Source organism: Micromys minutus (assembly GCF_963924665.1).
Source record: "Micromys minutus genome assembly, chromosome: 16".
NCBI classification, from domain to species: domain Eukaryota; kingdom Metazoa; phylum Chordata; class Mammalia; order Rodentia; family Muridae; genus Micromys; species Micromys minutus.
Window position 1 is genome coordinate 51,813,955 of NC_137985.1, and position 25,252 is coordinate 51,839,206.

The following is a 25,252-nucleotide window of genomic DNA, read 5'->3' on the forward strand; positions in this document are numbered from 1 at the left end:
CTCAGTTGTTAAAATGTCTGCGCTGCCAACGTGAGGACCCAGATTTGGATCCTAGTGTGCTGAAATGCATCTAGACTCTAGTTGGCAGAGACGGACAGAAGCAGTTCACTGGCCAGCCAGCCCAGCCAAATGGATGAGTTCAAAGTTCAGCGGGAGACCCTGTCTCAGAAACAGGCGTGAATGATCAAGGAAGACACCTCCAAGTTGACCTCTGGCCTACCTGTGCACACACATGCGCACATATACCTACACACATAAAGCAAGTTAGGGAAGGAAAGGTCTTGGCTCCCGGGTTAAGGATATACATGATCATGGTGGGGAAGGCAGGGCATCAGGAGGCATCTGGTCATGTTTCTTCTGCCACAGGAAACAGATAATGCTGATGCCTGCTTACCATTTCCTTTTCACAAGTAGGTTAGGGACAGCTCATGGGATAGCATAATTAATTCTACACACGGGATAAGTCAGTCTTTCTTTCATTTTTGCTCTGCCTGCCCCGAGAGTCTCACCACATGCCCTTAGGTTTGTCTCCTGTCAGGTTGATAAGACTGGTCACCGTGTTGCTCTTGCTTGAGGACAGTGGCATGCAGCTTAGATATTGGGCAGATTGAATGGCTCTTGGGAAGATTGGACTACAGGACCCAGCCCAGGGGAACACTGCAGACTTGCCCACTGTCCATCTCTCATCCGGCTGTCGGGGTGAACCCCTGTGGCTCTTCCATGTAGGCATTTCTGTGGCTCTCTGTTTGGCAGAACCGAGTGAGGAAGTGGGAAATTGGAGGTCACATGTCAAGCCGGGCTAAAGTCCGAATGCGGCCCCTGAGACCTAAATGAGCTGCCTGGTTTGCCCTTCCATCTTCCGGGTCCCATGAAAGAGCCTGGAGAGAAGTGGTTTGCTTAGACTTGTTGGAGACATCTGGGAGTAGAAGCTGGGTCATTTTTTTCTGGCTTTAGAGCTTCGGGTGTTCTTTAATGAGGCGGGTCTCCCCCTCCTCCTTTTGGCCTGGCTGAGGTTAAGATGAAATGCCCTCTCATTGTCCCCAGGCGACCAGGGAGTTTACCAGTTACTGAGATGGTCTAGTGGAGTAACTGTCAGAAACACAGTGTACTATGTCAAGCATGGTCAGCTAGAGGAGGCCAAAGGCTGACTGGATGCTGAAGAGCCTGCAGCAGCAACAGCTTGCTAAGAGTGAGGGCTAAGGGTTGACTGAATCGCCTTACCTCAGTGTCATAGGTCAAGGGTCACGGATGGTCTGAAGTTGGAGCAGACGCAGGTAGCAGAATGCTCTTACAGACACGCACCCTCGGCCTCTGGCCTGATGTCAGGAGGTCTTGCTTCAATGAAAGGGATGTTCACCCCGGAGCTCCGAAGGCACAGGAAACAAATGGTGCTCTTTGGGAAATGACACTTGTCCTTCAGGTGATGGTGTTTTCCTTTATTTGCCTAACAATCTCAGCAGATGCTCCTCCCAGCCCCCAATTGGTAGCATAGCACAGACTATGAACGAGTCAGGGCTCCTCCCTTGTCTTCTCAGAAATCAGTAGCCCTGAGCAGCCCTGTCAGTCTCCCTGCCGCGTCCACCATTGAACTGTACCAAAGCAGCCTCCCCAGCCACCTTCCCCCAGAACGTTCAAAGCAGGCCATCCTCCCCTCACCACCTCTCAGGTAGATCTGAAGACCAGGCTTACCTGCAGAGAGCCATGCCCTGTGTCCTTAGGAGGCAGGGAGGCTGGGACCAGGCTTGCCAGACCCTAGCTGCCACACTGGGAACAGGTTGTGCCTGAGCACCGGGAGTTTTTTAGTGCACACATGAGTTCTAGCGTGCTGTGCGACCCGTCTTAATTGCCGAAATCACACATCTAGATTCTTGTCACCCCCCTTTTTTTGGAGCGGGTGCTGAGAGGTTGTTTGAGTTGGATCAAATGCTGTTTGGACAGCTGTTGTAATCAGAAATGCTGTCAATCATTAGCCTTGACGGTCGATTTTCTTTCAAAATCGTTTCTCTGAGCTGTCTCAACCCTACTGAAGTTTGGCTTCCTGGCCGGAAGTCATTTAGTGGAGCTGCTTAATGGGTGAGTGTCAGTTTCCCCGTCTGGAAGATACTGTTAGTTGGGTGCCTTCCTGCAGGGCTGTGAGAGTTAACACATAGAGCGCTGGCGGCAGTGAGCAAGGTAGGTGTTCCCCTTATGTCCGGGCAGCTGGTTCCCCTTCCTCCACTAACATGGTGGTTCTCAGCCTAAGGCTGCTACCCTTGAATACAGTTCTTCATGTTGTGGTGAACCCAACCTAACATGTTACTGTTAGGAATTGGAATGTAAGCCAGGCTGTGGTGGCACACGCCTTTAGTCCCAGTACCCATACTTGGGAGGCAGAGGCAGGCAGATCTCTGTGAGTTCAAGGACAGCCAGGGTTACACAGAGAAACCCTGTCTTGAAAATAAGAAAAACCAAACCCAACTAACCAACCAAACTAGCAAACAAAAATGGTTATGAAAATATCTAATGTGCTCCCCCAAAGGGGTAGCAACCTACAGACTGAGAACCATTGCTCTAAAAAAACCTCCAAGAAATTGTTTGCTCAGTCATTTTCCTGATTATCTTTGGACTCGTTGGAATACACTGCAGCCTGTACACAAAGATGGGGAAGGCTCAGGTAACAGGAGCAAAGGCCAGCCAAGCCCCAAGGCAGGGAAGTCTGGTGGTTATAAAAGTTCTCCAGATGTAGTGCGCGCCCCCCCCCCCCCCGTCTGTCAGGCAGAGGCCTCTCATGCTTGAGCCCAGATGTCAATACCGTCGGCTTCTAGAATGTTCTTGGGACTTATTCTCGCAGCTCATATGCTCAGTTGGTGTTTGTAGTGCTGGAAGGGGATGAAGGTATGGAGGAGAGGAATGGTGGCTTAGTCTCAGCCACCCACAGGGCTCTCAGCAATCCAGCTGTGGTCACTTGGCTGGGGCACCAGGCTTTGATCTGAACATAGCTGCAAAGTCTCGGTGGATCTTTTCTTAGTGATAGAGGACGCTGGGCTCTAGACCCAGTAAGGTGTGAGAAGTTTCCTATAGGAAACCAGTAGTCACAAGCTTCCTGTGGGTTGGGGAAGGAGACTGAGGCTGCTAATGCCTTTTAATTTTCTCTAGCCACCAAAACCCTGACCCTTGACCTGATTAGTAGAGGATGTAAGCCCTGTCTGAAACTCTTGAGAGCTGGAGTAGGTCAGATGGCCGGCTGGCAGGGACTGTGTGGGGAGTTGAGGCAATGGGAGACCCCGTGAGCTGGCTTGTGCTTGGCCTGTCTTGGCATAGACATTCTCCATGTCTAAAGGGCCTAAGCCGTTGCCCACCCCACCTCCCTTTCAGCTGACTGTCAACACTTCCCACCACAGCCCCTCCCACAGATGCCACCCACATAAGGAATCGTGGCCACAGACATACCTCAACATGGAGTCTACACATACATGTGCGCACACTCAGTGGAGCCGAGGAGACGGCTCAGTCACCAATGTCCTACTGTGTAAGCATACAGACCTGAGTTCAGAATTCCAGGGCCTATGAAGAGGTCTGGGGTGTCAGTGGGAATCTATGCCAGGATTGGGGTTCATTGCAGTCACTAGCAGATTCTGTCTCAAAAAATAAGATGGGAGGTAAAAGAGGAACCTCTGGGCTTCACATACATATGCACACATATGTGTACACGCACCACACAGGCAAGAATCAGTACTAGTAATGCTATTCTTCGGCCAGATGTTTATTGAGCGTGTACTTTATTTCCAGTCATTGCTACTCTGCTTGTCTGAGGCAAGAGTGCCTGAGCCAGGGTGCTTCCTCAGCAGCTGGGCTGAGGATGCGCTGGTGTTTTGCTCTTTCTAGGTCCTTTCTTAGCTATTCATTCTCTGCCAGTTCATAGTGAGATGCAGGCTGGCTCGGCGATTTCAGCACTCTGGCTGAGTGCAAGTATTTTTTTTTTTTAAAGATTTATTTATTTAATGAATGTGAGTACACTGTAGCTGTCTTCAGACACACCAGAAGAGGCCATCCGATATCAATACAGATGGTTGTGAGCCACCACGTGGTTGCTGGGATTTGAACTCAGGACCTCCTGAGGCGCAACCAGTGCTCCTAATTCAGCCCTGAGTACAACTCTTAATCCTGTATTTTGTCCCCCTTCCCTACCCATTGTCTGTGAACAAGTGAGAAGGGGGTCACTTACTTCTTCCTGCTTACTAACTTAGAGTACACAGCGTGATCCTTACTTAGAGCAAGAATGGCCTACATCCCTGAAAAAGGCCAGAGTGGCTGTGGTTAGTTAGGAGTCTTGCAATATATAGAACAGCCCAACGGAACAAACCATTTGTGACCAGAGACGTTGAGAAACCGTGACGTGTGTCATCTTTGTTGCTGTCTGCAACTATTGTGCAAGTGTGGGTCCCACCAGCTCTTAGCTGGGATGCTATCTGCCCGACTCCCAGAGAGCTTTGAAATTGAGGACCAATGCAGACGGTCTGGGTCTGAGGGGCAGCCCTTCACAGTAAAGAATTGTTCTGCTACAAAAGCCCCGAGCAGTGCCTGCCCTGTAACACTGGCCCTGTTTCTGAGGAGACCCGCTGTTCCCGAGCACTGGGCAGGTTCTCCGGGTTGTATCATCTGGCCCCACAGGACACGGCTGCTAACGGGCATCAGGCTCCTGTCAGAGCCTGTTCTCTCCCACCATAAAACGGGAGACATTCTCTTGAGTGCTGGGTGGCCTCTGGACTCAGACTAGGAAAAGGTGCTGGCCCCAGGAATTTCCCAAGGCCAGCATCTGTTGGTGAGACTTAAGAGGGCATAGTTTTTATCTGAGGCACACTAGATTTCGTATGCAGGATCATCTGACATGCAGATGATCACAGGTTTTTAAAAGGCTGTTGTCATGGTTTTGTCAGGAAGATTGCCTGGTGCTGCTGAAAGCTCTGAAGGCTGCTCTGAGACCTTCGTCGCGGCTGCTCAGGGTTCAGACAAGATAAGGAAGCCAATTCCAAGAGTTGTCAGCATCCCAGGCCTTCCTACTGGGTTCAGTTAACCATTTAGCCAACTCTTGGTCTGGGATCTGAGTCACATATGGTCCCACTGGAAATTCTCGGTATTTTAAACATGGGCTTTGCTGGGAAGCTGGGGAGGGCAGAAGTGAGTTGATGCTCTGTGACCAGCTTGTATGAGGGTGTAGGGAGAGGCTGGAGAGATGGCTCAGTGATTAAGAGGGTGTAGGAAAGCACTGGGTTCCGTTCTTAGACTAGGCTTAGGACTGAAGACTTACTGGACTGCAGGGGTTAGAAGAAATGCTCAAAGTGAGGGCGAGGGAGCTGGTCCGCAGGGAGCCCTCACTCCTCAGTGCCCTGGGACTCTCTTGCCTTTGACCTCTACTTTGGAGCATCAATGGGCAGCTCATTTCTCCCAGCGCTAGATTTCAGTTTGTCACAGGGTTTTCTGGAATGCGGAGTGGTCTTTGTTTTGATACAGTAGGGATTCTTTCTAGAGGATTTCAGCTCTTGACCTGAGTCTCACATAGACCACCTCCCTTACGAAACGGGAGCTTTCTAACACGTACGTGATCACGGAGCCCATGGTAAGGGGCTGCAGTGTGTGTGTGAGGGGGCTGTCTGTGTCTGTCTGTCTTTCTGTCTCAGTGTTTCAGTGACTTGACTTGTGGTCTCTTTTCCTTTGCAGACAGAGATTGCAAAGAGACTGAACACCATTCTAGCCCAGATCATGCCTTTTTTGTCACAGGAGGTAAGGAAGGCCTTCATCTGTTTCCCCTTCTGCCTAGGGCGGCCCAGTGTGGCTCCGTTTCCTGAAGCCCAAGCCCCGCCCTCCCTAACATTGATCCAGCTGGTAGGATTAACACGCCTTCTCTGCTGACCCCTGGGGCAGGGGTCACAACATAGAGACCATGTGCTCCGTTTCCAGTGGGAGGATGAATGGTCCTCTGCCACACCTGAGGGAGGGTCACATCAGCAGTGATGAACCGTGACCAGTGTCCTACATGGACGTGATCACTGGCCTCAACTTCCCAGGGTATCGTCCTACCCCCGGTTCATGTAAAGCTGGTTGGTTGGTGCCAAAGGTCCAGACCCTGTGTGGGGTGCTGCTTCCCAGGTGCTAAGTGCCCTCTCCAAAGGCATGATTTACAAGCCCTGTTACTCTCTAAGTACCCTCTGGAGACAGCCCCCTTACCCTTTTTGAGGACAGTATCTTCAAAGAGGTTCTGGAGGTCCTTGCAGACCAGTGGGCAGACCTCTGACCGATTTTTGTTCTGTCTGGTCGCACTCCAGCACGGCAGGTCAGGACCCACGTATTCCCCGAGGTAGCTAGGCCCCTATCCGTTCCCGGCTGGGGCGCTGCATCTGAGATAGTAACCCGGGTCTGACCAAATATGTCTAAGAATTAGATATGGCTCCTGCTACTTCATAGCTTCTAGGAGTGTATAAAACTTAATTTTTAATAACAGACTTCAGTTTCCCAAGAGCAAGTTTAGGTTTGTCAGGCAGGATTGAGGGGAAAGGCCAGAGGTTTTCCCCGGACCTCTCCATATCAGGTGGGGGTGTCTGCTACAGTTCTGAATACACACCGCATGTTCGCTTTGTTAATTCACCACTAGCCACTATAGCTGGGCGTCCTATGTAACTACAGTAGCGGCCAAAAAAGAGTCACTCCAGCCTGCAGCACCTGATGAGGCTCTTATTGCAGAGCAACGGCTTTCCCGTGTGTGAGGCGGCCACAGGCCAGTCTTGGGTACTCCTCTCTGCGTTCCTTAGACAGCAGCACATGCTTATTTCGAGACGCGGTGTCCCTAATCTCCCTCATCCCCAAGTCTTGGGCCTGTTGAGTGGGTCTCTTTCTACCTTCTCTGGGGAAGGGTCCCAAGAGGCTCCCGGTACCCCGTGTCGGATGGCATTGCAGCTGGCCACGCCTTGATTATACTTCATTTCCCGACAGCATCAGCAGCAAGTGGCGCAGGCTGTGGAACGCGCCAAGCAGGTCACCATGACGGAGCTGAACGCCATCATCGGGGTACGTGGACTCCCCAATCTGCCTCTCACCGTGTGTATAGCCCTTTTATTCCTCTCATTTACCGTGACCAGAGATGAACTCTGACCCTAGGTGCTATCAAAGAATGGCAGCCCCAAGGCCCATGGCATCCCTAGGCAACAGAGTTCTTGGATTCATTGGGGCTCTTTACATAACGGCTTTACCACATTGTCTCCTGGTCCCCAAACTAAAATAGCAGACGTGCCTTGAGTCCACCTGTAACTTTATTAGCTGTCACATGCCCGGCATATGGTGCCCCTGGCTTCCAGAAGGATCAGTTCCTGGCAGCTTCCTCCTCCCCTCCTCCCTCCCTCATTTAGGCTGCCCTTCTTTGGCCTCCTGGGGTCAGAACCATCTCTGCTGAGTATTGATGTGCACCGTGCTGTGACAGTATTGGGGTTGGGGTCTTGCTGCTCCTTGTGCTGGGCTGCATGACTGAGCACTCTACACGCGACCTTGTGAATTTCAGCTGTATACCTGAATGGAACCTTCTAGAATCCCCATCTTGTCCCCAACCCAGGAGTACACATCCTATAGTGCTCTGTAGGGAAAGGAAAGGGTGGGCTAGTTCATCTTTCTAAGCCTTTGTAGCTGTGGGTACAGCAAGGGGATCCATAAATACAGACCCCTCAGGATTGTCGGGTGTGTGTTTAAAGGCAGTTCAAAGGGTTTCTTCTAGTGTTAGCTCCTGTGGGAGCTCCTGGAGACAGGAGCCTCCATTGTTTCTTGGTGTTGAGGGGAGAGTAAACCTTGCTGGCTGTGTGGGAAGGGCAAGGAGCTTGGTGGTGGGAGGCAGCAAGGGAGGGAAACCAGGATATTTTAACGTTTGAAGTATCTCCTGTGATCATACAGCTCAGGGTCCTTGTTAAGAAATGTTCCTTCAGATCGGCTTTCTGAAGATGTTGTCATACATATGGCATAGTTTGATCCTTGTCACCCCACACCCGCACCCCCCCTCTTCTGAAAGAGTCTGGTTTTACATGTTTTGTTGAACCCATGTGTGGTCATACATGCCACAGCACATGTATGTCCTGTGAAAGGATGTTACAAGAGACAGTTCTCTCCTTCATCAAACCCAAGTTATCAGCTGGACAGGAAGCATTTCACGTCCGGAGCCACCTCCTACCCCGCCTACCCCCATCATCCACTTATACCCCTGTTCCTTCTGAGCCCCTTCTTCCCTTAAGTCCCTCTTTCCCTGAGTCTACTTAGGGTTTCCTGAGAACAGGGGTGTGGTGTGTGGGAGGTGGGGGAGCCAGAGTCCGACACTGTTGATACTTGGGACAAGATAATTCTTTATTGCCCTGTGCAATTTTGAATATTCAGCAGCAGCCTTGCTCTGTACCTACTGGGTGTAATAGCACACACACACACACACACACACACACACACACACACACACACACCTGTGCACTCAAAACCTCTTCAGTTTTTGTCTGTGTGTACACGGGCAAAGGGCCTCTGGTTGAGAGCGTGCTTAGTCTGGTACTATTATTTCCTAAGGTAGTGGTGCAGGGAGTGGGGGCGGTTAGGAGCGGGCCTAAGCCCCAGGTTGTCTTCAGAAGTCTTTCTCTTCAGCTCCTTGTCTGCTTCCCTTCCAGGCCTTAAGGTCTTCAGGGAGGGCAAGTTCTTCCTCCAACCTACAGGGGCTACAGTCTGGTCCCATCTTTCACTCTTTGGAATTAAAATCCACATATGAAAATACTTTTTTTCTTTTAAGGAAAAAGTAAAATTGGGAAGCATCGCAGCTGGATTGGCTCCAGCTCCTTTAAGTAGCGTTTAGGAAGCTACAAGTTAGGTCAAGGCAGCCCTAGGCAGATATTGGAATTCAATTAAAGCACACGCGTGGGGCCTGTGACCCCCATTTTCAAGGTAATTGCTTCTCCGGCTCTGAGTGAATGCGGCCGTCGCCCTGTCATTAGGCAGGCAGCCGTCTGATCGCTGCGCCTGCCGGAGCCTCAGAAGGCAGGAGTTGCCGGCAGCTGGGGCACACCCGGACTGGGGAGCTGTGCTTGACCGCCCTCCAATGAGGGGCTTTTCCTTTTTTTCTGGAGGCGATAGGGGAGCCGCTCTGCTGAGACAAGGGCGTGGGCAGGGGCAGTGCCCCAGTCTCGGTTCCCTCTGGTGGTACACCTGCTTAGTTGGCGGGCTGTGGCCTCCTGACACGGGGTTGGAGTCTGGGGTCTCCGTGTAGCTGGGCTGCTTAGCAATATGAGGAGAGTGGCTGGAGCCTGAAGCATGCCCCTGGGTTGAGAGCTTGTGGGAGAGCAGAAAGGAAGGACAGGTCCTGGGCTGCTAACCATCCCCCTGCCCCCAGCTCCCAGTTGGTCCCGCTGTGTGGGTAAGGTAGGCCTAGAGATGGAGCTTCTTTCCAAAACTTGGCTGTGTACATAGAGGGTTGTGTGGTGGCCTAGGAGGCGGTGGGCTTTGGCTCCTCATTACGGGTTGCCTGGAGGTTTATTTAGTGGGTGGGATGTGCAGCGTTGACTTGGTGTTTTTCTGAAGAGAAGGAGGAGGGGGCTTTTGTGGGTCTTCCTGCCTTCTGCCTGGAGGTGGCCGAGTAGGAGAAATGGCTGGACAGGAGCTGGGTGGTGGGATTTTGGAAGGGATTGCACGGCAAGAGCTTCTGCCTTAGTGTCTGTTTCTTTAGCCCAGAGACCGAGTTCACCTCGGGATTGCTGAGTTGGATCCTGGCTCGGGTTTCTGTTCTTTAGTGTAGTTACTTGGTCCCCTGGGACTGTCCCGTCCCTGAAGCAGGGATAGCAAAGATCATCGTGAACTCTAAGAACTGCTGCCAAACCCAGAGGCCAATGCTGAGAGGGAGCCTCGGGCACCCACTGGGCTGCGTGAGAGACTTGGAGGTCGAGTTATCCTCTGTCTTACCAAGACCCTGTCCACTTCCTCCGGTGCGGCTAGAATTGAAGCAGTTAGACAACTCCCCTAAGTTTAACCCAAATTAGGAACCTCAGAACCGAAACATCTATCTAATCAGCCAGCAGAGTGAACCGTGAGGTGTGTAATCTGGTTACACATGCTCCTCAAGCAAGCTCTCTCATCAGCCTCTGCTCTACCAGGCCACGGGCACTCACTCAGAGACAGGGTACAGGAACCACCCTGGGGGCGTGTGATGTGTTTGTGTTTGGTTATGAAATGGTCAAAGGTGGAGCAGTGGATGCTCATGCGTGTGCTTGGTTCTGGGTTTCTCTGTCCTCTGGGGATATGGCCTGGATGAAGAACCACTGACTTCCTTTCTTCTCACGCATGGAGAAGAGCCGGTATTAGGAGGAACAGTAAAAAACGGAGGCAGGTGGCCTCCGACCGTGTCACACGTGACATGTTTCTGCCATTGAGAACGCATCCAGTTGAAAGCAGCGTTGACCACCCCACTCAGACTAAACTGAGTGCCTTGCTCTGCGAAGCCGGCAGAGGACGTGGTGCACAGGACAGAAACACAGCCTGAGACGCTGCTTCCCTGCAGAAGGAGGTGACACAGACCATGCTCCTGCCTACCTGTGACTCACATCGTCACCAGCTGCCCCAGCCCCATCGAGGACAGCACTTGGCTCCTCTGTATTACCACCAAGACCACCACAGGCAGCCCCTCCACCTGAAGGGTTCGGGCACCCAGTTCCATCTGTTCCCACCTCTCGGGAGAATTTATAGCTTGGGTCTTCCATCTATCTGTGCATTCTTCTGTGCTGGCCCCCGTGGTACCCTCGGAACCCAAGGAGACCAAGGCAGTGTTTTCTGGATGTGCAGAGCCGGCTTCTCTGCTTGAAGATGAGAAATGTCCGTTTTGCGTGGATGCTTCCTTGGGAAACCAGTCACGTTGGCTGGGTAGCTGCCACCGCCGTCGCCTCTGCTGTGGATTTACTAGTGGATGTTTGGGGACAGCAGGACACCTGTCCACACCACTGACACTGCTCCAACCGCCTCTAGCCAGGGCTGCATGGCCACCTTTGGACCAAGTTCTCGGCTGCTTCGTTTTCTCCTCTGCGGCTAACCTTCTCCAGCATTTCACTCACTCACTAAGTGTGGGTAGAGGGATAAGCCCGGACTTGTCGGAGGTTTTGGATGGCTAACACAATGTTTCTGTTTCCCTGCCACTCGTGGGATGATTATACACATTTGCTGAGGCTGCTTGCTCTCAGACTTTGCTTTTCCACGGAATAGCGTGAGTTCTGCGCAGCCCAAGGGTGAGCTCCACTTGGATGTCGGATTTGCAGACAAGGAAACGGGCCCAAGAGAGGTCAGGTGACTTGTCCAGGGACCCAGCGCTGATTAAAGGATGAAGCTGGAAGTCCCCCCCTCCAGCAGCTCTGCCTGCATCCAGACTCGGCGTTCTTGAAATTGGAAAAGGAAATTTTCTTCTGACCAGAAGAGTGGGGAGGGAGTCTGTTTGGACCGGACAGAGCAGGCACGGGGGGGGGGGGGGGGGGGGGGGAAGACCCACACACAGTCTCACACGCCTGCAGCCAGCAGCACCCCACGAAGGCTTTGGTCCCTTTAAAGCATCTTGACTTACCAGTCCAGTGCGGAGTAAGCACCCAGGTCCTTACTTTCTGGGCTTTTATTAAGTAATTATCACCAGCAGACTTTAAAGGACTTCTCAGCAAGGAGTTTAAAACCAACGGGCCCCAGTGAGAGTCTTTGTAACAAAATGTGTATATAAAGCTGTGGTCCAGTCCTGGAGTACTGAATTCAAGAGGAAAGGTTTTTTGTTTTGTTTTGTTTTACCCCCTTCCCAACGCCGGGTCATATGACACTGGACAACAAGAGCTCATTTGTGGAGAACCGCATGGAAAAACTGTAGATCTGAAAAATCCAGATTCCGGATAGACCGACAGCTGGCCTCCTGTGAGGGGGGACAGAGGGAGGAACTTAAAAAGGACAAAACTTAAAACTTTTTTTTAATTCTTACAATGAGATCCCGTGTTATTTTTGTGATAAGACGTTAAATCCTCGTTTTCCTTAGAAGGGAAAGTGGGGGAGCTGTGTTTTATCTCCCTTCTGAGAGGAGTCCAATGTGAGCCAGGAGGACTGGAGGTCCTGTGACCCTGCTCTGAGAGCTCTCTTGGCTGTGGCACGGGCAGACCTACAGTCACATAACCTTAAGACCTGTGGTCCCCAAAAGCTGGCACAGGTGCCTAGCGGTGTAGGTCACGTCAGGTCCTCTCTGGTCCAGGGCAATGACTGTGGGTACTGATCTCCTACACAGAGCTAAGAGACGGAGTCTCTGGAGCCAGAGGTCTAAGGCTGCCAGAACAGCCGTAACTTGGAGGGAGGGCTAGCTAGGCTCGGTTTGCAGCTCTGTTCGCTGAGGGGGATGTGGGAAGCCTTCAAATCCTTGGCCAGATATCTGTAGGGATTCCCCAGGCCTTGTTGACTTTGAGAGCTGTGGTTTCGTGTCGGGCACAAGCTCCGTCAGCCATGGTTGCTCTGTCTCCGCTTATTACATTCTTGCTGTGTCTTAGCTCCTCCTCTTGCCTTGAATACTCTTGTAGATGATACTAGTGGTTGGCAGATTGAGAATCCAAATCCCATTTGGAGCGATGGGACTTGGGCTGCCCATTTCAGTGCCCCCTGTCAGTTTGCTGTGTGTAAAATGGGCACAAATCTTCCTTTACTGGTGACTGTCAGTTACAGGTTTTATTTGGATAGTATCCAGGAATTTATATGCACTGACAGGTGATATCAGTTCCTTTCTCTTGTGCTAGTCTAGAAGAAAAAAAAATGTGTGCACAGGTCCCAAGAAATACTTCCATCCCCGAGAAATAGTTGATACCGTATTGCCCGTCCCACACTGCCGCTGTCTGCAGTTCTCTGAATAAGAGGGTGTTCTGTCTCAGCTGCTGGGGAACCATGGAATCCTCTAAGCTAGGAACTTGGGCACCGGAGCAGAACAGGGTTGGGAGCCTCTAGGTTGGCAATGGGAAGAGGTGTCAGCAGGGTCCACGGTTAGAGGTGGGGAGGAACGGGAGAATGGATATTGCTCTGTGTGGCTGGGAGCACTGAGGTCGTTAGAACAGTGGGAGGTCCCTGTAGAAATGCCAGTGACTGTCACGAAGCCCTTTGAGCAGTGGCTGCGTGCCCAAGCCCGCATTACCTTACTGTAGTCCCCTGCAGTGGGTGCTGCCTCTCCCCTTATGCAGATAAGGAAATTTGAGGCTTTGGGGGTTTGGAGGACCCCAGTCTCGGGGCATGCAGATAGTGTCAGAATCAGGATCCTGGCCCATCTGGTTTCAAAGACTCAGCTCTTCCTAGTTCTGAGTTCTCTCTACTCTGATGGCCATGGACATCAGCTTTGATTGCACCAGTCCTGGGACTTCTCTGCTCTGCAAGCCAGGCTTCTCCTTCTTTAGAAGCCCAATCAGGGAGGCTTTCCCCAGGTTCCAGCTTTGGGTAGGAGGCTCTGGCTGCTGATGTTAAAGGCATGTACGCATGAGCTATGAGCTTAAAAATGGATTCCTCTCCATTGGAAGGAAGCCCTAGTGGCCGTGTGGGTTCTAAATGCAATGCATTATTTATCTTGGGATTGGAAACAGGCATGGGAAATGCTGCCCTGAAACCGGAGCTGAGGGGTGACGCTTATAGACATAAATCTTCTTCGCTGCAGTCCACTAACAGATTTTGTTGAGCAAGATGAGCATGTGGCTGAGGGGAAACGTTTTGGGGGGATGTTTTCCCCGTCGCTGCCCAGTGGAGGAGCGAGGGGAGGGGCAGAGGTGACCCATCCTCTGCCCTCTCCGATCTGTCATCACTTACAACCAACTTTATTGCAGCAGCAGCAACTCCAGGCACAGCACCTCTCCCATGCCACACATGGTCCCCCGGTCCAGCTGCCACCCCACCCGTCAGGCCTCCAACCTCCCGGGATTCCCCCAGTGACAGGAAGCAGCTCTGGGTTGCTGGCACTGGGTGCCTTGGGAAGCCAAGCCCACTTGGCGGTGAAGGATGAGAAGAACCATCATGAACTGGATCACAGAGGTGTGGCTCTGGGTGGGCTGGGCTGGGCATGGTTGGGCTGGGACCGGAGGACGTGACAAGCACTGTCACCTAGAGTCTGGTGTTACAAGACTTGAGCCATCTGTTGAGTCCTTGGTATGTGGAAATGCTGATTTGGACCCCCTAAGACTGGCCAGGGAAACATCTGTTTGTCTACAGCAGCCTCCATCTCCCCACATTCCCACCCTGCCTGTCTTTTAGGGCCAGCCCAGCACGTCCTTCAGGGTGCTTTCATGATGACATTGGGGGCCTTCCTAAAAAGAGCTTGAGTTGGGGCTTCATTGTAGCCTTTTGTTGCTATCTTTCTGGATCTCTATATCCCTTCACTGGGAAGCCTTCCAAGAGGAGTGCTGCTGGGGGGGTTGCTCAGTTGGTAAGAGTGTTTGCCAAGCATGCCCGAACCCTGAGTTCATCCCTTGGCACCATGTAAACCAGGGCTGGGAGTGCATACTGGTAAGCCCAGCGACTGGGAGATGGAGGCAAAAAGATGGAAAGTTATGGCAATTCTCATCTGTGTCGTGAGTTCAAGGTCAACCCAGGGTGTTTGAGACCCTGTCTCACTAGTTAGTGGACCGCCTGTAAGTACAGGGTCTCAGGATACTAGAGAGCTCTTCCTCCAGCCCTCTGAATAGCGCTGTTGGGTCTTGGGAGGACAGAAGAGGGAACAAGGACCTGGCCCCATGCAGCCGCTTGGTAAAGCTGCCAACTTGTGTGTCCAGTTGGCTTTTAGGCATTTACTGGGCCACATAGTCAACACCTTCCAAGCTCCCAGGGACTTTGGGGAGTAGTCGCTGTTCATCCCTAGTTCGTGCTGTATCCTAGGAGCCGGGTGGAGGCTGACTGATTTGTCCCTTCTTGACAGAGGAGGAGAGGGCAATGAGGGCTGCTGCTTAACTGGACTGGCGTGACCAGAGGCCTAAGCTTCTGGGGGCAAAGTGACCACGAATGGCGTTAAAGCAAAGCCATAGATGTCGTTTCCAAAGTGCATGGCTTTGGCTTTTTTGGTTTCCTGTTTTGTTTTTAAAGCATTAACCTTCCCAGCTCCCACTTGTGATTCCAGACAGCATGGTGAACAGCAAACCAAGTTTTTGACACACCAGGAAGCGGGCTGTCTTCCTGGATTCCGGGTCCTGCTGGGCACCGTGGGAGGGACCACTGAGATGCCATATAAGGGAACTAGAGTCTGGCTCACCCTGGAGAGGTGGCTTTAACATCACAATGCTTAGCTGAGCTGAGAGTGACCTTTTACCTTGTTTTTCTCCCTCTTTTTTTTTCCCCTTGGGGGTCCTGACCCTCCTCCTGCCCTGGCCTTCCTGCCCACAGAGAGAGAATCCAGCACGGTAAGTGAGGGTGCTCTTGGTGTAGGGTTGAGTATGGGGAGGAGGGTGGGCCTGCCTGGAGGTTTGTTCCTAGAGCTACAGGCCTGGCAAGTAGTAGCCTGTGCTACCCACAGCTCACCCCGGTTCCCAGGTCCGCTCTGTGGGTGGGAGCTGGGGTTTTATTCAGTGATTGTTGATGTGTGCCCACAGCTGGAAGACCTGTCTTCAGGGCTGATGTGTGGGTGACAGTGTCTCTGCTCATATCCAGCATTAGGGGTAGTTACTGCCTGTCCTAATAAAGGAGTTGCCTTTAATTAGGGAAGCCTGTTAACCCTAGGTGCGATCTCCAAGTCCCCCTTACAAAGAGACATGGTCATCCAAAGCCATTAGCCCACAGCCCTCCATCTTCCAAGGGACTTTTAGGAGTCATTGGCCTGAGCTCAGGACCCCAAACTCTGGGATGTCCCTGATGCTGCCTATGTTCACCAACCTTGTATGCTGGATGCCTGCTTCCAGCATAATCCCAAGCCCCCCCACCCCTTCTTCAAATGCCTGAGGTTTCTCTCTGCTCTGCACTTTTAACTCAGTTTAAGAAAGTGCTAGCAAGCAGGTATTAAGGCCAGGCCGCCTGCGTGTCTGCCAGCTCAGAGATTTGCTGTAAATCTTTCTGATCACACCGAGGCTCCGAGGTTCTGTTTCAAGTGAATAAGCCCTCTGAATAAGCACAGTGGAGTCGGGATATAAAAAAAATCCCCCAGTGATGAGCAGAGCCGCTTTATCCCTCACCCCCATGCTTGCATCAGGGACCGTCTTAATCTGCGAGGGTGGCTTTTCCTCATTACCTCATGTTAAGTGGGACTTGGAATGTCAGGCCTTTAACTAGCCATCCGGGCAGCAGCCTGACCCTCCTTCCTCTCCGATCCCTCCCTCTGTCCAGACTGTTTTCTTACCTCCCATTAGCTATCTCTTTCTGCCCTGCCTGCCTGCTCAGAAATCTAGCTTCCCAGCCCCCACTCCTACCTCCGGCTCAGGAATGGCCAGGCACAGAAGAAGGGAATGATTAAAGTCGACATCCGTGTTTATGGCTTTGGTGTTGATCCTTAAACAGTGGCATATTTTGGGAGAGGCAGTTTCCCCACATAGAAGTAGAGCTGAAATAGGCGTGTCCATCTGTGCCGTCTCTCCCCTCCCCACTCCCCCCCCCCCCCCAAGCATCAATCCAGTCTGAGCCTTAAGAGGTCTAGTGTCTTGACCTCCAGAGCCTCTGTCATCTGCCTGGACAGCCTCAGCTTTGACCCGCAGACCCCTGGTAACGGGACTCACTTGGTCAGCAGTGGGCCTTCTTCAGGAAGTGTTTATTTGAAGCCTAGCACCCACTTCTTCTTACCTAGTCACTTTTGGCTTTGTGCCCCTGCTGAAAGCTTTCTGCCAGAAACCCAGAGGGACCCCCCTCAAGTGCGCAGCCTCCCCCCTGCCCCATAATGCTCCTGGCATCTAAGCTCCGTGACTCAACACGGGGACTGGAGAATGAACAGGGATGAATCCAATGACATCCTAGGGCTGGGTACCGGTGGGCGGCACTCAGAGGGCTGCATCCTCAGGGCCATGGCATTGGGTGGCGGAGATTGAAATAATCAACCTCAGGAAAACAGCTTGTCAACAGTCAAGGCCTCCGGCAGGAAGGACAAGGCTGTGTCAGAGAGGGGAGGGGGCCGGGTGGACAGGCTGGAAGCTGTCCCACAGGGGTTAGTCTGGAGTCCAATTAGAGGTAAGCTTCATTCATATTTCCTTGCCTAGCTGAAGCAATAAAAAATACTTAGTTTTTTGGCTGCCTGCCAACCAGAGGCGGGCTGGATCGATGCCGCTAAATGCCTGACATGACTCTCCGGTAGCAGCAAGGGTTTTCAGCCTGACTGCATGAGAAGAAAGAGTTCCCTGTTCTCGCACTGGGTCACAAGGAGAAACACGAGCAGCCACCCCATCCCCTCCCCCCTCTCCATCACCCGCCTGCGCAGGGGCAGCCAGCCTGAGGGGCTGGAAACGTTTCTGCTTAGCACGGGGTGGCCGCCACCATCGGAGGAAATGAAATGAAATGACGGTGATTTTTTTTTTTTCCGCCTGTGCTTGCAGCAACTAATTGAATTGCGGCTGTGAGCACATCGCCGCCGCTCGTTCGGCTGCGGGGAAGGTTGAGCTGCAGTTCCATTATAACCTCCATTTTTTTCTTCAAGGCTTGATAACTCTGCCATTTTAATTTGCTTCAGGCAGAAACTTGGCAGGGAAGGGCTGCCCAGAAAACCGGCTTAGGAAAGGAAATTAAGTTCTGCGGCTGGCTCCCTCCCACACCATTCCCCCAAACCCATCCACCTGCTGGCCACCCCGCCTCGTTCTCTGCCAGTGAACCCCATCCCTGAGCCAGCATTGGCTTCTAATAAAATGGGGAAAAGAGACGAGAAGGATTACCCTACATGCCTTCAATGTCCTTTGTGAGCACATCATCTTGCTCTGGTTTCCTACATGACTCCAACATGAATCTTTAGCGTGTGGACTTGTGGCCACTCTTGTCGATACAGTTAGACCGGGATCCTCCAACTCAGTCTTTCACTCCTGACATTAATGTCAGTCCGAACATGGGTCAGTTAATCAGTACTTTTCTTATCACCATGATAAAATACCTGGAGCGAGGAAGGATTAGCTTGGCTCATGGTTTGAGAGAGTACAGGCCGGGCGGGCGAGGTTACGTCGTGGCTTGGAGGAGTCAGGAGTGTGAGGTAACTGGCTACATCCTAGTCACAGTTAGGAAGAAGCTGGAATGTATCAGAGCTCACCTGTAATCCTCTGTGGCCCCATGTCTGCCAGCCAGACCCCGTGTCCAGAAGGTTCCAAGACTCCCCATCAGCTCAGACCCAGTGTTCCTAACTCCTTAGCCTGCGGAGCATTTCACATTCAGAGAGTGGTAGGCGGTGCTAGAGGTGGCCATTGGGTTCATAGTCACTCTGAAGAGGCACTAGGCCTTCACGGTTTGCAGACAGCCCTTGGCCAGGGGCTCCCCTTTCCTGTGCACAGCCACAGGGTACCCAGCTTCCAGCATTCCCTGCTGTTCACCTGCCTTAGATCTTCCTCTTTCTTAGGCCTGCCATTCCTAGGGATCCCCCCCCCATGGAAGAACTGAGAACCCGCAATGCTCTCGCCAGCATGAAACCTTCCCTTCCTCTGCTGGAGATCTTAGCTTGGTCTTACAACTGCACAGGGCCTGTTCTCAGGTCTGCCTTGAAAAGACACATCTTCGCTTTGGGTACATTGAGTGGTGGGGGCTCCTCACCCTCTTGGGACCTTGCCTCAGGCCAGGAAACAGAAGTAGCCATACCTTGCTTTCAAAATTGGTATTTTGGGTAAGTTCCGAGGGACCCAAGGTGTCCTGGGAACGTCCTGGGTGAGCTGGATCTGCAGACACAGGGTGTCTGCCCACTTCCTCCTCTGGCCCTCTGTCATCTGCTCTTAGTTGACTAAACCTGTGTGCAATATTACATGAAGTTTTGACCCCAAGATCCTCTTCTTCCAGAACAATTCCGTGTCGCCCTCAGAAAGCCTCCGGGCCAGTGAGAAGCACCGGGGCTCTGCAGACTACAGCATGGAAGCCAAGAAGCGGAAAGCAGAAGAGAAAGACAGCCTAAGCCGATACGTATGTAGGGTTGGCGAATGGCTTCATGGGATAGGGTTGCCTACTGGCTTTGACCTTAACTCTGGCAGTTGAGTTCTGAGTCTGAGAGACTGGGTAGTTGTGTCAGGGCCCAGAGGGATGTTCAAACATACCTTGTAGTCATGTGAGCCACTGGGAGAGAAATGCAGCCTACATACAGTCTGGGGAGAGCTGAAGGTTCTTCTAGACAGTTCTCTGCTGCACCCATGCTCCAAGGAAGAGTCCCAGTGCACTCCAGAGAGTGCATAGCACCATGTCTGCTATGGCCCATCTGGCGGCCCCGTGGCTCACAGCATGTTACACAAAGCTGCACTGCAAAGTAAAGCCAGTCACCGGCCCCAAAGCGATGGGGGTGTAAAGATGAGACGTGCCTTAAGGACGGCTGTGGACACAATGCCAGCCTCTGGCTTCAGAAGGCTCAGGACTATGATACTGAGGCTGCTTAGCCATCTCAGGGCCCCAGAGGCTGCGATGCAAAGAACCAGGAGGAACGGACTCCAACACTGCTCATAGAAGGCAGGGGCACGACAGCAGTGCGGAACGAGCGGCCTTTGGGTTTCGGTTGGGGAAGTTGTTGGGGCGCAGGGTTAGGCTTGAGCACATCACGGGTTGGCATGGGCTCTTACAGGCTTCTCTCTTGCTTATAGGACAGCGATGGGGACAAGAGTGATGACCTGGTGGTGGATGTCTCCAATGAGGTAAGGGCAGGCCCCAGTTGTCGGGAGGCCCCTGGGTGGGGTGGTTTGTGACAAATCCTCTGTAGGTAAGGTCTCTTCTGCCTGCTGCTGGAACAGGAGCATCAGGGAAGCAGGGGGGCAAATGGGAACTGAAAGGTCTCAGGAAGCAGCAGTCTTCCATTCCCATAGTTGTCCAGGTGGCCCTGTCCCCCCTTTCTGGGTTTGGGGAGTATGCTATCCTGGAGAGAATCTCCGATAAGGCCTTGTGCAAGCTTACCTCTCATCAGTGCCTGCTGCCTTCCTGTTGCCAGGACAGGGATAGCCTTGCAGCCCAAGACTTACCTTTGCAGGACCCAGCGACGCCCCGGGTGAGCCCAGCACACTCCCCTCCTGAAAATGGGCTGGACAAAGCCCGTGGTCTGAAGAAAGATGCTCCCACCAGCCCAGCCTCCGTGGCTTCCTCCAGCAGTACACCTTCTTCCAAGACCAAAGACCTTGGTCATGTATGTGGGGTCTGCCCTAGCATGTTACAGAGGTGGGGTAGGGGAGAGACAGGAGGCGGACAGAGGCTAGCGCCTCAGTAGTGCAGGATGGGAGTTGGATGTGGACAGAGCACGGCTGGCTACTGGGATTGGCTGGCTTTGAATCATTAACCCACACTGGCTGAGCCTTTCACTAGCCTTGGTTTCTGCGTCTTTAAATTAGAAACTTCACCAAGGTTCCTGCCAACTAGGGACTTCTGTTCCACTCATGCTCTGCCTCACATAGGACCAGGGCTAGGCATTTTCCCATCTCTTGGGAGAAAGGGATCCTCATGGCGTCTCTTGGTCTCTATGTCGTCCCTTCTCAGAATGACAAATCTTCCACGCCTGGGCTTAAGTCCAACACACCAACGCCAAGGAATGATGCCCCAACTCCAGGCACCAGCACCACCCCGGGGCTCAGGTCAATGCCGGGCAAACCTCCAGGCATGGACCCGATAGGTATAATGGGTAGGCACCATGGGGCCCGGGGTCGATCTGATGGGGGAGGGGAGGATGGTCCCCAGCCAGGGGGAGACAGACAAATGGCCAGCAACATAGTGTGTCCAGGCCGGGGCGTCACAGATCTGCCTGGTAGTCTTGTCAGGTTTAAGGATACGGAAGCCTGAACCTTTGACATTGGAATATCAGGGTTTATGCGGGTCTTTAACGTTGCTTTATCAGAGACTTTGAGGCCGCTGCTGGGCTAGTGTGTGAAAAGGGCATCTGACAGGTTGTTACCCTAGATAGACCTGTGTCCACTTCTGTTAATGGTTTTGTGAGCTCCGGAGCAAGCCCTCTTTGGGCCTTGTGCTGCCCACTGAAAAGGAATGATCCCAGCCTTGGGCTCTGAAGTCAGGGTTCCACTTTAGTTGATGCTTCAGAGTGTAGGAGGGCGGTGGCCTCAGCTCTGTGTATCAGAAGGGTGAGCCCACTCTCAGGAGTGCCTCCTCCCCACTGATCCGCACTTCCTCCTTCACGTCCTCACAGCCTCGGCCCTGCGCACACCCATCTCCCTCACCAGCTCCTATGCGACACCCTTTGCCATGATGAGCCACCACGATATGAATGGCTCCCTCACCAGCCCGGGCGCCTATGCTGGCCTACACAACATCCCGTCCCAGATGAGCGCCGCCGCCGCCGCCGCAGCCGCCGCCTATGGCCGATCGCCAATGGTGAGCTTTGGAGCTGTACGTAGACCTTTTGGCTCCTTTTTGGTAGGGTGGGGTCAGGGAGGGTCTGAGTAGGGACTGAGAGCTGCCAGGGTTAGTGTAGTACATAACCTGCACGCTGCACAGACCTTGGGTGTTAAGGTTTCTATTACTGTGACCAAGCACCATGGCCAAAAGCAACTTGGAGAGGAAAAGGTTTATTTCATACTCAGTTCCATAGAACAGTTCATCCCCAAAAGCGGTGAGGGCCGGAACCTGAAGGCAGGAGCCGGTGCAGAGGCCATGGAGGGGTGCTGCTTGCTGGCTTGCTCTCATGGCTTTGCTCAGCCTGCTTTCTCATAGAACCCACAAACAACCAGCCCAGGGATGGCACCGCCCACAGTGGGCTGAGCCCTCCCCTGTCCATCACTAATTAAGAAAAATGCCCCACAGCTAGATCATCTGGAGACATTTCCTCGGTTGAGATTTCCTCCTTTTCTGATGACGCTAGCTTGTGTCAAGTGACATAAAAATAGCCAGGACAGCTGTGGACACCTGACAGCTGCTCTGGGGAGAGAGAGCACCTGTTCAGAGTTTACCTATGAGGTATCAGTCTCAGATGACCTGATAAGGTAACTCTTGGACTGCCCTTTCTGATCTGAGGCCTCCAGATAATGCCCTGAAAGGGGATAAGAGTCCCAATAAGAACTTAGTGACATCTGGCCAGATAGCAGGGTTTTGGGAGGTTGGCCTGGTGGTGACAGTTACTGTGGACAAACAGGATTAAGGCTGGCAGAGGGGACGCGATTTTCAGGGCAGTTTTTCTCTTCTGTACCCGAGGTAGCTCCACTCCGTATGCTTAGAGCACACTCAGGAAGGGGAGGTGGGGCAGGGCCTACTCTGGCTGAGCAGAGGTTTGCTGCTAGTTGAGATGGGTTTTACTATTGATGTCCTGTCCTGACATCTGCCTTCTCTGACACTTGGTTCTGTAGAAGTCACAGGATGCAGCAGGCCCAGATAGTGGTGGCCGTGGGTAACAGAGTGAGGCTCTGGTGGCAGACTGACTGGAGACACTCTGCTTTCTTTACAGGTTGGTTTCGACCCTCATCCCCCGATGCGGGCCACCGGCCTGCCCTCCAGCCTCGCCTCCATTCCTGGAGGGAAACCGTAAGCACTTGGCTATTCTTGCATGCTCCATTGGGGTGGACAGGCAACATTTCCTATCCCCCGTTCATTACCTGAGCACAGGGTCTTGCTGCATACGATGTCCTCTAGGAAGATGTCTGTTCCTCCAGAGACACATAGGCATGGTCGTCACCCAAGGAAGTCAGTCCCAGAAACCCCCTCCACCAGGGGAACTTAGGGACTCTAATGGCCCTGGGAGCCAAGCCAAGGGTCATAGTGCTTGTAAGCAGAGCACAGGGAGCAGTGTGGGCCCCGGGGGCTCCTTCAGGTTCTCCCTGCTGCGAAGGTCCCAACCCCTACCCTGTCTCCAGTTCCCCTGCTTTTTGATGGAGCACAGCGTCAACCCTGCTCTTGCCCAATGGGTTATTGGGGGAATTAAAGGTTGAGCCATGTGTGCCACGTAGAAACCTGCCCTTACCATAAAAATCTCATGCCATCATGGCCACGGAGAAGGGCACTCCCAGAAACGTGGGCCGACCAAGCTAAGTCCCCGTGGCTTAGATAACCTTGTTTTTCTTTAAGAGGGACAGGAAGGTGCCCCATTCCTAGTATCACTGACTTCAGAGGCAGGTTGAGGCATTTAGTTGGATCTTTTCCCATATTGGCATGTCTGGACACTTTATAGGCTCAGGTGTATGCAGATGGGGTGGTGTTGGGGTGAGCACCCCATAACATCCACGGGGCTCCTAAGCTCATTTGGAGCAAGGATGTGTGTTTTGAATAAGTAGATTCCAACCTGACGGAACCATCCCAGTACCAAAGGGCTCCTGGACATAAGGGATTTGTGAGAGGGGCTTGGAGTCAGGGCATTAAGTCACTTGGATGGGGCCTATGGGACACGTTAGGGGTGGACGGCAGGAGTGACCCCCCCTCCTTCTTGCAGGGCATACTCCTTCCATGTGAGTGCTGACGGGCAGATGCAACCTGTGCCCTTCCCCCATGATGCACTAGCAGGCCCCGGCATTCCCCGGCATGCCCGGCAGATAAACACGCTCAGCCACGGGGAGGTGGTGTGTGCTGTGACCATCAGCAACCCCACCCGGCACGTCTACACAGGCGGCAAGGGCTGTGTGAAGATTTGGGACATCAGCCAGCCTGGCAGCAAGAGTCCCATCTCCCAGCTGGACTGCCTGGTGAGAGGCTAGGGCAGGGTTCTTCTGTAACATGTAGGAGGCAGAGGAAAGCAGGACAGACACAGGGGGGAAAGGACCAAGGGCACTAGGCCCATGGCCAGGCTCAGCTCTGAACAGCTTGGGTAAGCTGACTAACCTCTCTTGCTCTAGTTGGGGCATCTGCAAATGGAGATGACTCTTAGGCTGATTCTAGAGAAGGGCCTGAGAAACTGGGTATAGAATTGAAGGTGGGTATTCTGGCAGGAGCTTAGACACTTTATTAGGATCTTAAGTTACCTAATGTAGCTTTTTTGGTCCACGATAAAGCAAGTGGATGGCTCTTAACTCTGTTCTTCTCCTTCCAGAACAGGGACAACTACATCCGCTCGTGCAAGCTTCTCCCTGATGGGCGCACGCTCATCGTGGGTGGTGAGGCCAGCACGCTCACCATCTGGGACCTGGCCTCACCCACACCCCGCATCAAGGCTGAGCTGACGTCCTCCGCTCCGGCCTGTTATGCCTTGGCCATCAGTCCCGACGCCAAAGTCTGTTTCTCCTGCTGCAGTGATGGGAACATTGCAGTTTGGGATCTGCACAACCAGACCCTGGTCAGGTGAGGTCAGCCAGGGAGGGTGGTTGGGGCAGAGGCAGAGGGCAGCTCCGGAGAACCCCTTGAGCCCAGGAGCTTGGGGGAAGGCGGGGCTTTGAGCAGTTCTGGGAAAGCAGTTTAGGTGGATAGCAGAGGGTGGAGAAAATGCAGTGTTACTTAATGGTGAGACCTGGGTGGGGCAGAGTTGCTGAGCTTTCTGAGTCTTATGACTACTTAAGTTGGACACTGTGTTGAGGACTGTCCCAAAGGCAGATCCTAAACATGATAGAAAATCCTTTACAATCTTCCTGCCTTCCTCTCCATTACCTTCCGGAGACCAACGTGGGCTCCCTAGGGGTCCCGCCTAGACACATGCAGAATCAGAGGTCTTTTCTCAGGGAAACTGTCCTTGGTAGCACCTCCTAATGGAGTAGCAGGGGCCTGGTCTAGGTCTTCTTTCTGTTAGTCAGGGACTCCGTGGGGCTCATCCTTCCTTTTTGCTTGGTTCCCATAGGCAGTTCCAGGGCCACACAGACGGGGCCAGCTGTATAGACATCTCTCATGACGGCACTAAGCTGTGGACCGGCGGCTTGGACAACACCGTGCGCTCCTGGGACCTGCGGGAAGGACGGCAGCTACAGCAACATGACTTCACCTCCCAGGTGTGTAGCCCAAGCACTGTGCTTGCTTCTCGAGGGCACAAGCACCTGTGGAGGGACAGAGCAACCACACCGAGTCATGACTGGGAAGGGGAGTCAGTCTGGGAAGGTCGGCGGAAGCAGCAGCCGTGGTGTAGAGTAGACGTGGTGGCCTCACATGGGCAGTTGACTCATCCCGAGTCCTCAGCGTGCTCCCCACGCTTCGGCTTGCTCATCGCTCCCTCCTAGCGCATGCGGCCACCTGACTCAGGCCTCCTGCAAGCCTTGCCCGTGAG

The 25,252-nt window shown here is 52.9% G+C and overlaps 1 protein-coding gene across 9 annotated transcripts in view; it reads left to right on the top strand.

Moving 5' to 3' along the window:
- TLE3 (TLE family member 3, transcriptional corepressor) overlaps positions 1-25,252 on the top strand; it is a 43,443-nt gene that overhangs the window by 14,498 nt on the left and 3,693 nt on the right. Inside the window, exons 5-17 of one of the 9 annotated variants that reach the window (XM_080930694.1) lie at positions 5,698-5,760; positions 6,967-7,071; positions 13,842-14,046; positions 15,388-15,404; positions 18,946-19,065; positions 19,731-19,781; positions 20,111-20,263; positions 20,611-20,752; positions 21,272-21,471; positions 22,523-22,599; positions 23,501-23,750; positions 24,095-24,342; positions 24,833-24,980. In XM_080930694.1, coding sequence (XP_080786820.1) covers positions 5,698-5,760; positions 6,967-7,071; positions 13,842-14,046; positions 15,388-15,404; positions 18,946-19,065; positions 19,731-19,781; positions 20,111-20,263; positions 20,611-20,752; positions 21,272-21,471; positions 22,523-22,599; positions 23,501-23,750; positions 24,095-24,342; positions 24,833-24,980 — 1,779 coding nt within the window. The remainder of the gene's footprint in view (positions 1-5,697; positions 5,761-6,966; positions 7,072-13,841; positions 14,047-15,387; positions 15,405-18,945; positions 19,066-19,730; positions 19,782-20,110; positions 20,264-20,610; positions 20,753-21,271; positions 21,472-22,522; positions 22,600-23,500; positions 23,751-24,094; positions 24,343-24,832; positions 24,981-25,252) is intronic. The other 8 variants (XM_080930696.1, XM_080930695.1, XM_080930697.1 and 5 more) reach the window with 8 other exon arrangements.